General features: G+C 44.5%; 1 protein-coding gene across 1 annotated transcript in view; it reads right to left on the reverse strand.

The window, feature by feature from the left end:
* LOC132581012 (E3 ubiquitin-protein ligase RNF213-like) overlaps positions 1-15,748 on the reverse strand; it is a 187,598-nt gene that overhangs the window by 6,425 nt on the left and 165,425 nt on the right. Inside the window, exons 53-59 of the mRNA XM_060252031.1 lie at positions 14,923-14,957; positions 14,560-14,654; positions 13,949-14,108; positions 12,885-13,065; positions 10,722-10,813; positions 4,501-4,752; positions 801-933 (exon numbers count right to left, since the gene is read on the reverse strand). Of these exons, the coding sequence (XP_060108014.1) occupies positions 801-933; positions 4,501-4,752; positions 10,722-10,813; positions 12,885-13,065; positions 13,949-14,108; positions 14,560-14,654; positions 14,923-14,957 (948 nt within the window). The remainder of the gene's footprint in view (positions 1-800; positions 934-4,500; positions 4,753-10,721; positions 10,814-12,884; positions 13,066-13,948; positions 14,109-14,559; positions 14,655-14,922; positions 14,958-15,748) is intronic.

Raw genomic sequence — 15,748 nt, forward strand, 5'->3', positions numbered from 1 at the left:
CCACTGGAAATCACATATTGCAGCACTGAATTTCATTATGTTAAATATTTTCTAAATATCCTTTCTATACAAAGGATCCAAGATGGAGAACATCAGTACAACAAAACACATGTTCTGCATTGTCTGAAACATAAGCAAATTACACCTTGTTGGTCAGATGATGCTGACTTCAAACTGTCTGTACTGCGAAATGCACAAAACTGCCCTTCACTTTCCTGTTGAAAGCAGGGAAGTTTAAAAGTGCTTCACTTGTATAGTTTGAGGCCCCTCATGTCTTCATAGACATGATGATGATGCAGAGGCAGCACATGACATGCAACACAACTTAATACGAAAACAATTTTCTTTAGTTTGATTTTCACCATTTACGCAGCTATTAAGACAAATACTTGACACACGTTCACAGATTTTATGTTTACTGAGGATGGTGAACCTGTTTAAGGAAGCACCTTTGCACTAAACACTTTGCTTAAGAGAGCCAATTTGGTGCAGTTGTTAAGTGTGAGGACTCTTGTCTGGGAGAACCGGGTTTGATTCCCCACTCCTCCACTTGCACCTGCTGGAATGGCCTTGGGTCAGCCATAGCTCTGGCAGAGGTTGTCCTTGAAAGGGCAGCTGCTGTGAGAGTCCTCTCAGCCCTACCAACCTCACAGGGTGTCTGTTGTGGGGGAGGAAGATAAAGGAGATTGTGAGCCACTCTTAGATTTGGATTGGAGGACAGGATATAAATCCAATATCATCTTCTTCTGGCCCTTTTACGTTCAGTTCTCTGGTCCACTATAGCCCTGGCAATTTCTTACCTGAACGCAAACTGCGAAGGAAGTCGCTGATTCTATGGTATTCCAACTCAACAGCATTCTGGAATCTCTTCACCAGCTCTTTCTGCAGAGCCAAAATCTCTGGCAAGAACTTCACCAGCCTTAATTCGGCTTCCTAGAAATGTAGCAGAATCAGGTAGGTCAACTAAAAGCAGCCAAGAGGCTGCCCAAACAAGAAACTCACGTACAAAGAAACTCACGCACAAACAAGAAGCTCACGTACTCCACAAGTCTACAAGTAACCGCATTGAAATAAGTTTCCTAGAGGACTCAAATGTTTTAAAAGCAAATGTAGAAAAGCCGAGAGTGCTGGCAAGGCTTGCAAAACAGCAGGAGTCTTGGACAAAGCACTAACCCAGCAGGAGTCTTGGACAAAGCACCCAGCTTGGACTGATTATCCCCAGCTTCCAGTTTTTATTCCCTTTCACCCCTCAAAGGCTGCCAAAATGTTCTGCATTCTAGAAAGATTTCAGGATGAAACATACATAAAAGACACTTAGACAAAGTTGCATGATTTAATCTGAGCGTAGATTTACTTAGTGCAAAAGTGTGGTACACTCCATGCAAAGGTGGCAGTTCACATACAATATTTTTGTCATCATTAAACAAGAAACTGACATTCTAACCCAGGGTTCCCTCATATGGTACCCACCAGTATTTCCTTTGTTGCCCAATGGGCTTTTCAGAAAGTGGATGGGGCCATTGGATTGCGAGGTGTTACTGTCCTCCTTCATTCAAATGAGTTTTCCAATGGACAATGAGGCAAACTGGTAAGCAAATGGTATGGTTCCAGTTCCCCCTTTAGGGTTTCCTTCTTTCCAGGAAGTATTGTTTGGATCCACCTCCTGAGGCAAACATTTTGGATTTGACTCTGCTTCCTGGGGAAGTTATTTTGGGGTGATACTCACTACCCTATCAAAATTCCAAAGGTGCCACAGACTCAAAAGGTTGGGGATCTGTACTCTAACATATTCTATACCAGGGCGCTTTTTTGAGCAGGAATGCACAGGAACGCAGTTCCGACTGGCTTGGTGTCAGGGGTGTGGCCTAATATGCAAATGAGTTCCTGCTGGGCTTTTTCTACAAAAAAGCCCTGTTCTATACTAACTAAATAAAAATATAATTTGTCTTCTGCACCCTACTTTCTGATCCCCTCCAAATATTCAATCTGTCTTGAGAAAGGCAACCAGATGCCAAAAACCTGCTTATTGGACTTTCATTCCAGACTAGATTCTCCCTTCTTACTGGAAAAATATTCCATTCATTTTCACAGACTTTATATCTTCCTTGGGTACGAGAAGCACATTTCTGGTCAAAGGCAACCTTGCCCAGAATTACTTTGTAGCCTGGAGTTCTTATGATATGCCCAACATGAAGGAATGAAACAATATTTTAAAATCTTCAGACACTAGCATTGAATTTCTAACATAGGTCCATTGTCTAGTCATAACATCATAAAGTACTACTAGGTTCCCTAGGGTCCAGTCGCCAAAGGACTGACTAATACTATAGTAAAGTATGAAGTAGTATGAAGCTTTTATGTGCCAAGTTTTAAGTAGTAGAATAATGACTTCTGAACAGGATTGGGTAATTTATTTTTCTAAGAAGTGACCATGAAACGCACCAGCCAGGCAACTGCTTCCATCAGGGCAGTAATATCCCTGGCCCAAGAAGATGCACTACTGACTTTAAAAACAGCAACACTGAAATGTATAGCTGAGGGGATGGTTCAAATGTGCAGAGGATGTATTTATGTTGCTTAACCTTCTGGCCTTGATATGGTTTTCCAATCCAATCTAGAGATCCTGAATCTTTTTTTAATAATGTGCATGAAAGGAGAGGGGGATTTTGATCAGAAAAATGACATAAGAACTATACAGTTTTCCTCATTGCCTTCTCTAAAATCCACAGCTTGTAGCACCCATCAGCCTCCTGGATAGTATTTTAGATTAAAAAAAATAAGGTGTGGAGAAATGGATTGTGCATCTCCTGGCATCCTGTATGATTTGGCCCTAAGGCTGTGATCACACACACACTAAAGAATACACTTTCAATGCACTTTCTTTTGGGGCTCATAGAATTGGACCCCCTGGTCCAATCGTTTTGAAACTTGGGGGATACTTTTGAGAGAGGCACTAGATACTATACTGAAAATTTGGTGCCTCTACCTCAAAAAACAGCTCCCTCAGAGTCCCCAAAACCTCCATATTAATTCCCCATTATACCCTATGAGAATCGATCTCCATAAAGGGAATAATGAAGTGCTCAGCAGACGTTTCCCTCCCCCCTCCCCCGTTTCTGGCAACTTTGAAGTGACGGACTGGCATCTCTACTCACAAGTTGCTGCCAACTTCTTCAAAGTAACACAGACACACCATCCCAAGAGAAAGCCTTTCAATCGGAGACTGAAGCCTTCAAAGGCACATGGTCCTCTGGGGGCGGGGCTTCCCCCCCGCTGGCCAGCTGACTGGGGGTGGGAAGGAGCCTGGGAAAGTGGAAGAACCCCTGCTGGGACCTGGGGATTGGCAAGCCTATGCAAGAGAAGTTAACCTGTTCCTGGGTGAGAACTGTTTTTGGATAGGGGAGATTTTGAGCGGGAAACTGGCAGTTCAATTCAGTGAATGATTCTGGCAACAGTCTCGGAGTTTGAGTTGGAATATAGTCTTGGAAGGTATGGTTAGGGCAAGTTGTATATTAGGGAAAGGAGCATTTATCCCTACTTTCATTTATTACTTCTGTTCACCTTTTTTTTAAAAAAATGCCTGTAAATAGTTGTGTTTTAAATAAATGTTTGGTTTGTTTACTTTAAAAGGTGGTCCCTCTGTACCACCAAGGTTCCCCAACCACCTTAGACCACACTACTGTTAGAGGGGAGTCCAGGAAAGGCATACAGTTGGCAAGGGTGCCAATCCTCCAGGGGTCTCTCAAAGAAGGACTGTGGTCTCTGTGTTAACCAGGTACAGGGTTGGCAGAGGTCCTTGAGGCCACAGAACTAGCAAGGGGGATCGGGAGTCCTGTTCCTCTCAGTCAGGAACCCCTAAATTGAGGTGATGGCAGCGTGCCCAAGTGGCAGGAAGAAAATTAGCTCCCTCCAGGAGTTGGCAACTCAAAAGGGAGCTGACGGGACTGGATCTGAAGGCAGAATTGGGCCGGTTCCATCACAGAGCTTGAGGAAAGATAACTTTGTGTCATGCAGAAATGTATAACATAGTTGACAAAGTCTACAATACAGCACAGCAGCTGCAAGTTTAAATGACTCACTAACCATCATGGCCACTAGGAGTTGTCCTCAAGGTTCTTCTCCTTACTCTCAGCCATGTATGCATGAATAAAAGCTAGATTAATCATATTCTGACAATGCTCAGCACCTTTGGGATGCATAGTAAATTTTGGTCTCAGAATGGCTTCACTTCATGGACACACAAGACAACCTTATGCTGGTGCTGTGATTGTAATATTTCAAAGCACCCAGATGGTTTGATACTTACTGATGTACCTCAGCTTTTGACAAGAACTTGACAGGAGAGTTTCTGCCCTTAAGATCAAAGTCATCACACTCATTTTTTTTTAAAAAAAAGGGGAGGGGAGAGAAGAGACAATGCTAAAATGTGTGCTGACTTCATTAATTATGAAGAACAGCTTACACAAGATGGGACCATGGAAATCATATGGTAATGCTTACCTTCTGCAAAAATTTCCACAAGATGGGCACAGTATCCTTGCCACCTTTCTGCTGGACAACATGCCCAAGGTATTCCACTGAGATTCTTTTCCGGCAATTCCACATTTTAGAACAATGTACGGTTCTATTCTTTGGCAGTCCTGAGAGGAAGGTTGCAGGGTCATTGTATATAATTTTCACTACTGGGTTGGAAGAAATTCTCTCATCCTCACTGATTTGTTGATTCAACTCCAGAAGTGATTTATCCAAAAGCTGTTGGAAGTGGGGGGGGGGGTGGGAAGGAGGGCAAATCAGAAAAAAAAGGTAAACCTTTTGCAAGAAAAAAAAAGTCCATATAGATAATCTAGGTATGATCTAGTTATCTACAAAACTGTAATTGTGCCTTTAACAACAGAATCACTTTGTTTCCTGCAGCTTTCAAAGGCTGGAGTGCCTAGGTTAAAAATAGTTAAAACATGAGTTGTCTGTATAGATCATCAACAAACGGAACTTCTGAAAAAAAAGTTTATTTTTCAACATATATTCGTTCATTTAGAAGAACAGTACTTATCAAATATATATAAACAAACCAGTTGCTAGGATCCTGTCTACCTTCATATGAAAAAACTGAACCCAAGGTGAGCCTATGCAGAAGAGAAGGGTGATGCTGTGCAGGTAATAACTGGTTTTAATGGCTTTCCATGGAGATCTCTGGATCATGGTCCTGTGCAAAACCTGGTCGTCACTTCAAATGCTGCAATCTCCAAAGGCAGGAGGCAGAGCTACCCAACCAGCATACACATAGTGCCTTCAGTGTCCCCCATTTCTTTCCTCCCATACAAGTGAATGGCTGCTGATTAATTTTCAGGAAGAAGGTAGTGCAGCCATTAAGCTGTAATTGTTGTTTATCAAGTTGTCTTTTGTGCAGGCACACATTGGGACTGCACTTGTGCATGCCAGCCACTGGAGGGCTTTTCCAGCATTTTCTTAGGAAGAAAGAACTTTGGGGGAGCCACTCTGTTTCCCTCCTTCAACAGTCCTGTGTTCCAAGGGCGGGGGGGGGGGTCATTCCCCTTTCCCTCATTTCTTCTGAGCCACTGTAAGGTGTTTGGGTGTTTGAGAATAAGAGAGCTCACAGCAGGGCAGGAGGGAGGGAATGTATGCCTGTACAGAAGACATCTCAGTGAACAACAGTTACAGGCAAGCACAGTACTGATTTCATTTTCTGTCTTCTGTGTAGCCCCACATTGGGAGACTAACAAGCTACTCACCATGGAGGTGGGATGATACTCTCACTGGAACAATGAATGCAGTACACAGATTTACCGTATTTTTCGGACCATAAGAGGCACTTTCCCCCCCAAAAAAGTGGGGGGGAAAGTGTGTGCGTCTTATGGTCCGAAGGTACGTACCTTGGGGGGGGGGGATCCGCTGCCTCTGACTCCGATCCGGCGCTTCCCCCGCGCCTGCCTGCCTGGCTCCATCTTCTTCAGGCAAGCGCTGGGATCGCTCCACGTGGCCCCACCGCAAACCCAGCGCTTCGCAAGCGCCGGCTGCGGAGGGGGCAGCGTGCTTCCTCCTTGTCTGTCTGCCTGGCTCCACCTCTGATGCTTAAAGCAAGCGCTGGGATCGGAGGGCGGAGGGAGTATCCCAGCGCTTGCTTTAAACATCAGAGGTGGAGCCAGGCAGACCGACAAGAAGGAAGCACGCTGCCCTCTCCACAGCCGGCGCTTGTGAAGCGCTGGGTTTGTGGAGGGGGCGGGTGTTTCCTCCTTGCCTGCGTGCCTGGCTTCAGCTGTGATGTTTAAAGCAAGCGCTGGGATCGGAGGGCGGAGGGAGCCAGGCAGACAGACAAGGAGGAAGCATGCTGCCCCCTCCGCAGCCGGCGCTTGCGAAGCGCTGGGGCCACGTGGAGCGATCCCAGCGCTTGCCTGAAGAAGATGGAGCCAGGCAGGCAGGCGCGGGGGAAGCGCCAGATCGGAGGCAGAGGCAGCGGGTCGCCCCCCAGGAGGAAGGTGCGTCCTATGGTCCGGAGCGCCTTATGGACCGAAAAATACGGTATGTCTTCTAGCATTTATGTCTATAAAGTAATGTTTGACCAATGCGTCAGTAGCTGACCATGTGGCTACCTTGCATCAAGGGACTCCGTGAATGGAATAGCTTGTAAGCTTGTAAGCCGCCCTGAGTCCGCTTGCGGAGAGGGCGGGATATAAATGTAAAGTAATAAATAAATAAATAAATAATAAATTGAAGAAAAACAGTCAAAGTTGCCTGAGAACGTGCCGAGTGTGTTCGCATGTGAAGAGGGCAGGGCAACATGGCCTGTTCATAGTACTCTAATCACAGCAACTAGTATCCACCTAGCTATGGTCTGGGATGTAGCAGCCTTCCCCTTGGAGGCGACAGAATAGCAAGCAAAAAGCTGCGGAGTTCTACAGAATACTGGTGTCCTATTTAGGTAGTACAATAAAGCTCTTTTAACATCTAACAAATGGGAGTGTGCTTTCTGCCTCTGATGTGGGGGAAGGAAAAAAAGACAGGCAACACAATGTTCTGCACTGGTGGAGTAGGGATACCACCCTTGGGAGAAAATTGTAAGCTGAGGCATAACACTACCTTTTCAGCACGAAAACTGATAACGGGAGGGTTGGTTTATTAAAGGCACTAACTCCTCTTCTCTCCTGGCAGACATGATTACTACCAGAAACACTACTTTAATGGATAGGAGGTGTAGGTCACACGAAGCCAGTGGTTCAAAGGGTGACAGCATTGGCTACAGACAGGAACCACTGAGGTACTATATGTGATCTAGGAGGGAACAAGTTAAATAACTCTTCTAGAGTCTTTACATTTTTCCAAGTATTTGTGTGTGTGCGCGCATATATGCATGTGCTTGCATGCCTGGAAATCATTGCAACTTTGTGACTTCTGGCGACCCCTAGTGGGGCCAGGACATTTTTCAGTAAGGTTGTTTGTATCACCTGGTTTGTGTCCCAGCCCTGGTAGTCAGTGAAGGTCTCCCTTCCAAGTGCATGCTAGGGTCAGCCCTGCTTAGCTTCTGAGATCTCACAAGATTGGGCTTGCCTGGACTATCCAGGTCAAGGCAAGAAACCTTCCAGAGCCTTGATGGAGAAAACCATTCTACCATCAACCCGGGAATGGGAAGCAAATATGGCTGCCAAGTGGACTTTTATAGACATTGCCGCTAAACCTGAATCCCTTAAGATAAGGAGATACTTGAATATAAGGGGGAGAGAACAGGCAACTGCAAGAACTCCCCAAACACTGCCCACTCATGAGAAACAGGACAACTTTGCTGAATACACGTCTTGTGGAGAAGCATTCAGAAAAGAATGTTATACTGTTTAGTTATTATATCTGATTTTATTTTATATGGCAATGCATATATTCATGCTCTTTGGAATCTTTTGAGAAGACTGTTGATGTTCTGTTTACTCTTGCCTACTTTAATAAAAATATTTTTGGAAGGAAGGAAGGAAGGAAGGAAGGAAGGAAGGAAGGAAGGAAGGAAGGAAGGAAGGAAGGAAGAAAGAAAGAAAGAAAGAAAGAAAGAAAGAAAGAAAGAAAGAAAGAAAGAAAGAAAGAAAGAAAGAAAGAAAGAAAGAAAGAAAGAAAGAAAGAAAGAAAGAAAGAAGAAAAGAAGAAAGGAAGAAAGGAAGAAAGGAAGAAAGGAAGGAAGAAAGAAAGAAAGAAAGAAAGAAAGAAAGAAAGAAAGAAAGAAAGAAAGAAAGAAAGAAAGAAAGAAAGAAAGAAAGAAAGAAAGAAAGAAAGAAAGAAAGAAAGAAAGAAAGGAAGGAAGGAAGGAATGTTAGACAACCTATTCAGAAAAATCTGACCGTGCTGGTTCAAGAGCCGTGCTGTCAGTCACATCTGCAAACTTCATGGTGGAACAGGGTGCCCCTGCCCTGAGTAGAAGGTCTGGCCTGAGGGGTAGATGTATGAACGCTCCCTTGGACATTGACAACAGTACATGGAACCATGTCTGTGTTGGCCAAAAATGAGTGGTAAGGATATACTTGGTGCCCTCTGTTTGGGTCTTCGATAGGACTTTGCTGAGTAGCAGTGTGGGGGGAAAGATATAAGCGGCCACCCATCCACTGAAACGGAAAGTATTCCTAATGGAATGGTGGTCACTGCCATTCCTGGAGCAGAAATTCCGGGTCTTTGTATTATGAGTAGTAGCAAAAAGATCCACTGTTGGCATACCCATTGAGCAAAAACATCTGTCTGCTCAAAATATCTGCCCTTGAATTGACAGTGCCAGCACGTGTATGGCCCATAGCATGGTTCCTTGAGACACCGCTGCCTCCCAAATGGCTGTTGCTTCCCTGCAGGGAGCCAACAATGCCCTGTCCCACGGCCTGTTTACATACACCACCACTGTTGTATTGTCCATTTGAACTTGAACCAATTTTCTTTTTGTGAGAGCTGAGAAAGAGGTAAGGGCATACCGTACTGCTCTTAACTCTAAAAATTAATGTGTAATTTCCTTTTCCTGGCTAACCAAGTGTCTTGGGTGGAGTAGGGATAGCAGTGAGCACCCATCTCTTTAGGCAGGCATCAGTGGTGGCCATACTCTGTGGGGAAATAAGGTCGAAGGGGGCGCCTGCCAGAAGGCTGGTCTCATCTGACCACCAAGAGAGCTGCTGGATGATATATGCCTAGGGAAAGAGAATTTAGTATTCTGTAAATGTGCAAATGGGGAAAATTTCCTGAGGAACCAGTTTTGTAATGGCAGCTTCTTTAACCAGGCTGGAGGTACAGTGGCAGAAGCCATCAGACCAGGTAGTCTTTGGAGAACCAGAAGAAGAAGAAGAAGATATTGGATTTATATCCCGCCCTCCACTCCGAAGAGTCTCAGAGCGGCTCACAATCTCCTTTCCCTTCCTCCCCCACAACAGACACCCTGTGAGGTGGGTGGGGCTGGAGAGGGCTCTCACAGCAGCTGCCCTTTCAAGGACAACCTCTGCCAGAGCTATGGCTGACCCAAGGCCATCTCAGCAGGTGCAAGTGGAGGAGTGGGGAATCAAACCCGGTTCTCCCAGATAAGAGTCCGCACACTTAACCACTACACCAAACTGGTGTGGAATCTGTTTTTTGCTAATTGGTGACTCAGAGCCTTGATTTGTGTGGCTCTGTCCAAGGGGAGGAATGCGCATGTCCTGTCAGAGTCAAAGAGGGCACTGGTGAAGGTGGCCAGTTTAGCAGGAACTAGCACTGATTTCTTGTAGTTAACCACCAACCCCAAACCATTTTCAACCAACCCCAAACATTTTCAAAACGAACTTTACATGAGTCTGTAAAGGGTCATATGATCAACCAAGCAACTGAGGTACATGGAACATCCCTTGGAACTAACGTAAGCAGCCATCTCTGCCAAACACTTTGTAAACAACTCAGTGCTGTGGACAACCCAAAGGGTAACATCATATACTGATAAAAGACCTCACTGCGTCTGAAGTGTAAGTATTTGTAATAATCAGAGTGGATTGCTATGTGAAAGTAAGCATCTTGTAAATCCAGAACAATCAGTCAACAATGTAATGTTAGGAACTGCAAAACTGAGAGGAACAATAACATTCACAACTTTTTAACCTGGAGGAAAAGTTTAAAACCCTAAGGTCTAAGGTAAGTCTACAGTCACTGTCCTTTTTAGAGACCAGGAAGAATTTGAAACAAAAACCAGAAGTCATTGGGCAACCTCTGTGCTGTCCCTTTAACCTAAGAGGCAGCCAGCTTGGGGCCAAGTTCGGGCATGGTATTATTGGTTCCCAAGCAGAAGACTGTCGGGGAAGGGGGCTTTTTCCAAAACTCTACTCTGTTCCCAGATTGTACAATGGGCAACACCCAACTGTTGGAAGTGATGGCCCTCCAACCTATCAAAAACCTGGGATAGCCTATCCAAAAGAGTTGACAGGAGTACCCTCCTGTGTGCCTTTTGTGAGTGCCTTTAACACTCTCAAAAGGTCATGCATAAACACCATTCACAGTCCAACCCCTATGCACATTTGTTTCAGAAGCAAGTCCTACTATAGTCTTCACGGTCACTTAAGAATGCATAAGAAAGAATACACAAGAATGCACATTGCCTGGCAGAACCACATAATATTTTAACTTTAATCAGGGCAAGCAGCACTTCGTGAATGTTAACTTAGCTTACAAAGCATATTGAGTCATGAGCTACTCAAAACACTATTTAGGAGGCACATGCATCTTTTTACCTCTAGCTCAGGAACGATAATGGACTTTGCAACTCTTTCCCAATTGTTTCTGTGTTCTTTCTTAGAAAGCTGACCATCAAAGTGTGCTGGCCCTGCAAAAGAATATTTATCAGAATGAACAGGCTTGCTAATTCCCACCCATCTCCCAAGCATACAGTAATTTCAGAAGAGCCAATGGTGGAAGCAGCCGCTGCTGTCAGAAGACACACTCAGCACTTAGCAATTCCATGACACTCAGAGCAATCCTGAGAAGTGGGCCAAGATGTGTTCAGCGATCCAACTGGCCAAGATGTGTTCAGCGATCCAACTGTGCATTATTATGGGTGCATCATGAACTCACCTGCTATGGCTGCCTGCAGGTATATCTACCACTAGCATAGAAAGGGGCATGCCTGGAGGGTTTTTTTTTTTTTGCTCCTCCGGCCTCTGCAACCCTGGGAATACTCCCCATCAACAGGTTTCCCAGCAAAAATAATGGCATAGCCCATAGGTACCTATGAAAAGAGAAAGTCCAAGCACCTTTCCCACCCCCATGTAGCTTAGGATGCCAACTACAGCCTGCAGCCAATCACACCCTTTCCCAGAAGCCAGCACCCCTTCCATGCCCAATCACAGCTCCCCTCCCCAGCACTACATAGACCTCAGCCAGGATTCTCTCAGGCCTGTAAAGGATAAAGAATGTTATTGTGTATGATTTCTGGGTTGTAACAGCAACATGCAAGTCTTCTATGATTTCCTCCTTTTCCTTTTGGCCATGCAATGGGTCAAGTTAGCTTGAATCTTTACTTTTGCCTGTGTTGGTCAAAAATGAGTGGTAAGGATATACTTGGTGCCCTCTGTTTGGATCTTGGGTAGGACTTTGCTGAGTAGCAGTATGGGGGAAAACAGCTGTAGCAAATTAAGGCTTAGATGGCTTAATAGGCAGGCTTGAGGTAGCAAGTTAGTCGGAGCCAGAGAAAGCAGAGTTGAGAGGATGATTTTTGCAGCAGCCGGCAGCTGTGAGACTCTTAGAATTCGTCCCAACTTTATTACTCTTAATGGGAAATGGTCTCCTCAGAAGCCTGTATGAGGAATTCATTTGAAGGCTTGGACTGTTGCTGTGGTAACTGCTGTGTGGTTTTGGGCTTTATCTATACTAACTAATGGCTGTTATTTTGGCTTCTCATCTCTCCCCCGTTTGGTCCTTGGAACTATTAAATAAAGGAAACCTGTTTGTTTATTGAATGGGGAGTCCCTCCTTCGTCAGTAAACAGCTCACAGCCAGGACGAAGAACACTACCTGAGTGAGACCCTAAAGTGGCAACCTTCTTTACAAGGCGTCTGCTGTGTACACTCAGAGCATGCAGCATTATGCCTTGGTGCTAAGAATGTACAAAAAGGGTACTTAGCACAAACAACCAAGCAAGAAAGCAAATACTAACATCTCAGTTCAGAATCCTTACAGGTATTCTCCTTTCTGGAGACACAAGGGGTGACCTAGGATCTCTGACAGGTGAGCAGGGAGTGGAGAGCCAGCAGCCTCCAGCCAGGAGTCTGCAATTGCCTCTCTCTGCCCCCTTGCACCAAACCTGGTGTTGCCCCAACACTGCAGACTCTCTCAGCTGGGGTAGCGATCTGTGCATATAAGGGTAGCCTAAGGCTGGTCTACTCAGCAGTATGCCCCACATGATGCAATGAAGCATACTCCCCAAAAATACTTCCTATGAAGGCTGCCTACAGTGCCAGGAGTGGGGGAGGCCAGGGATACCAGGCTGTCAGCAGAATACTTTGCCAGGGCACCACTTCCTCTGCCTGCAAGAGACATATAGGTGTGTTTTCTGGCACAACTGCTGGGTGTGCTTTCTGGTACAACTGCAGTGTAGGGAAATTAGCCTCCCCCTCTCACAGAACTGTTGGCCAAACGGCCACAGCACCTCTCACCTTGCAAAATTAGTGCCTTGTGGAGTAACAACAGAAAGCAAAGGATGCCCTCTCTGAGTCCTCAGGTCTCAGCCACTTATTGAGGCATGCCACTTGAGGAGGGAAGGTATGGAGCTGAATACATTTGACAATATTGATTATTTCCCAAATCCTAATATCATACCAATATTGGGGTATACCCAAATCTGAAAAATGCCGACTTGTTTTTTGTGCACCTAAATCCTTCACAACTGGTCGACTTACACTGGTCTGGGTGCTGACGGGCTTCCTTGAAAAAGCTACACAAAATGAGATGGGCAACATTTGCGGTTTCATCGGTGCTCTTCCCAAGAGTATTCATCAATTGCTCCAAATCCTTGTGAATATGCTGCAGGAGAAAACCCACTGGATCTTGAACCTGCGGCTTTATGATCTGCAGTAGGGACTTGAACAAGAAGATTCAGAGTGACCAAACACCATTCTGTCATAAAGCTTAAAATCAGACAATAGGTTTTTAGACGAGTCCATGAACCTATCCTTCATCTACCCACACTTAAGAATGAGTGAAAATCTTAGGGAAGCTGGAACTGTACTAATGATTGTCCTCACCAGCATTCACTGTAATCTGATAATACTGAAGACAAAGATCCAATTTCTAGGAAGTCTCAACAATTCATGAAAACGTGTTTGCAGTCTTGCTTCTCCCTCAGTTCTGGACTTCAATCGCCCTTTATTTGTAAAGTTATTAGAAACTTATCAGAAATATTTTTGCAAGTACAACATTTTTTAAAAAAAATGGATTTACGTGTTTGGGTCTCAATCATGCATCGTGCACAAAGAATGACTCCAGGAGAACTACATGAGAACCCTCTTGTCATACTGCCAAAGGCAATTTGTATAAAACGAAGGCCTTCCCTCCCTCCCCTATAAACATCTTGCAGCTCACTCTTCCCTGGGCATGCAAGGTGCAGGGGAGCCAAGCCTTGCTTGGAGACCTGGGAAAGAGCAAGCTGCTTGATTCCTCCAGGAGAAGCGCAGGATGGTTTCCAATGGACTTTACTTAATTGCCTAGTTGCTTTAAAGCAGTCCTGAAACAGTGTGTCCAGCAGAGCAGCAGTTTGTTGGAAAGAATACTATAGGAGCCACTCTGCTCCTTGCTCTCAGTCGACACACTATGCAGGGCAGGGGCCATTTTTAAATGCTAATCATCACTCACAGAAAGAATATAAATGAGATGGACCAGCTACACTGACTTGTTAGCAGCAATACTGGAAGAAGTATTCCCCTCATTGTAATGCATGTAGAATAAGAAGTTTCCCCTAATATACCTTGGGATCTTTTGTGGCACCCAGAAGCAATGCCAAGTGAGTGAGCAAGCGAATCAGAATCAAGGCAGCTGGAGACATCTCCCTCTCAGATGCTACCACAGCTTCTCGGTTGCCAGGATTTCCAAGCACATGGCCAGTTTGTGTTCTGTCTGCTCCAACTCTGGATAAAAATGAATAGTGAATGTGCATAATAGATACAAAATCAGCGGTTTTTTTTTTCTAATTTTAAAATCCTAGGCATTGTTAGGCAGAAGTCTGACCATCAAAAGACACAGAATAGTTAATCTAAGGTTTCAAAAGGAAAAAAATCTCACAAACAGGGTTTATGTATTGCAAAGAAACTAAAATTCTTATTTGCTTTGACCAAAGAGGCCCCAGCACATAGAATGTGAAAGCACAGCCTATCCCAGAAGAACGAATACAGATAAGCAGGTGACCAATACAGAAGCAAGTGATTAGCGTCTTCCCGTTACAACCTAGAAACACTGTAGCCAAGAGCAAATACATTGTTACATCTGCCTGCATTTCATCTTGCAAATGCTTGAGATCTCCAGAAGAGAGATATAGTACTGTTCAGCATTTCAAGAGTTTAATGTTAAAAAAAGACATACTGAACATGAAGGAAGTTTGGAACTGCCCTGTAGTTGGTGCCTCCTATCTGAGCACCACAGTCAACACAGTTTCCAAGTTGCATGGGGTGACCACACTGAAAGGAGAACAGAATGTCAAAATTACAACCAAACATAAAAGAAATATTCCAACTTGTTTCTGCTCAGCCTGAAAACCAAATGGCACAGGATATCTCCTCATGCTTTTCAAGTCATTATGCAGTTGCAGAGAACCAAGGCAATGCTTGTCTGCAATGCAGTCTTGCATAAGATGTAGCATAGAGGGGTAGTGAAGGTGTATGCAAAACAGGAATGAGACCATTTCAAAAGAAATGTACTAAAGACACCATCAGTGCAGGCTCTTACCTCTCCAATAGTGCAGGGGTGACCATTTGGACAAGCTGGTTAAAAAGAACAATAAATTAGTATAATAGCACTGCAAGCAGGTCAGATAACATATCTAAACTATACTCAAAAATAGAACCCTCATCCTTCCCCCAATATCCATTGTCACATAGCAGACAGAGGGGTGAATGAATCCAACCACCCTCTAAAGATGTCTTACTTCTATTTAAGTGGGTCTTCCTCCAGCAGAAGAGACATACTGGCAGAAGGGTCCTTAGGGTGGAGGAAAGCGTCAAACTTTGCTTAGTGGAGTGGTAAAATAGGGATATATATGATCAACCCTGGACTATTGAATTTAAGTCAGAAAGAGTTAGATTTAAATCCCTATTTAGCCATGCATCTGAGTAGGAATTTGACACTGACTGCCATTTGGTTAGTCACTGTATCAGCTGTTAAAGAGGTTCTCTCACACTGCAGCACCAGAGTGGAATGGTGGTTAAAATGCTGGATTAGACAGTAAGATGCCGGTTCAAATCCCTGCTTCTTATGAAACTCTCTGGGTAACCTCACGATAGTCACTCTCTCAGTCTAACATATCTCACAAGGTTGCTGTGAGGATAAAATGAGTAGGGGAGAACCACGCTGGCCTGAGCTTCTCACAGGAAAGGCAGGATCAAATGGCATTTAAAAAACCACCAATTTGGATAAATAGGATATGCTGTGATATTCCTAAGAAATGCATATAAACTGAGTTCTGCATCTGAAAAGTCTTGGTTCTGTTAAATGCTTGGATTGGATCCTGTGAGGGAATCTTCATTCATATGCAAGTATTTTCCTATTTGATTCC

The sequence above is a fragment of the Heteronotia binoei genome, chromosome 13, assembly GCF_032191835.1.
Source record: "Heteronotia binoei isolate CCM8104 ecotype False Entrance Well chromosome 13, APGP_CSIRO_Hbin_v1, whole genome shotgun sequence".
NCBI lineage: Eukaryota > Metazoa > Chordata > Lepidosauria > Squamata > Gekkonidae > Heteronotia > Heteronotia binoei.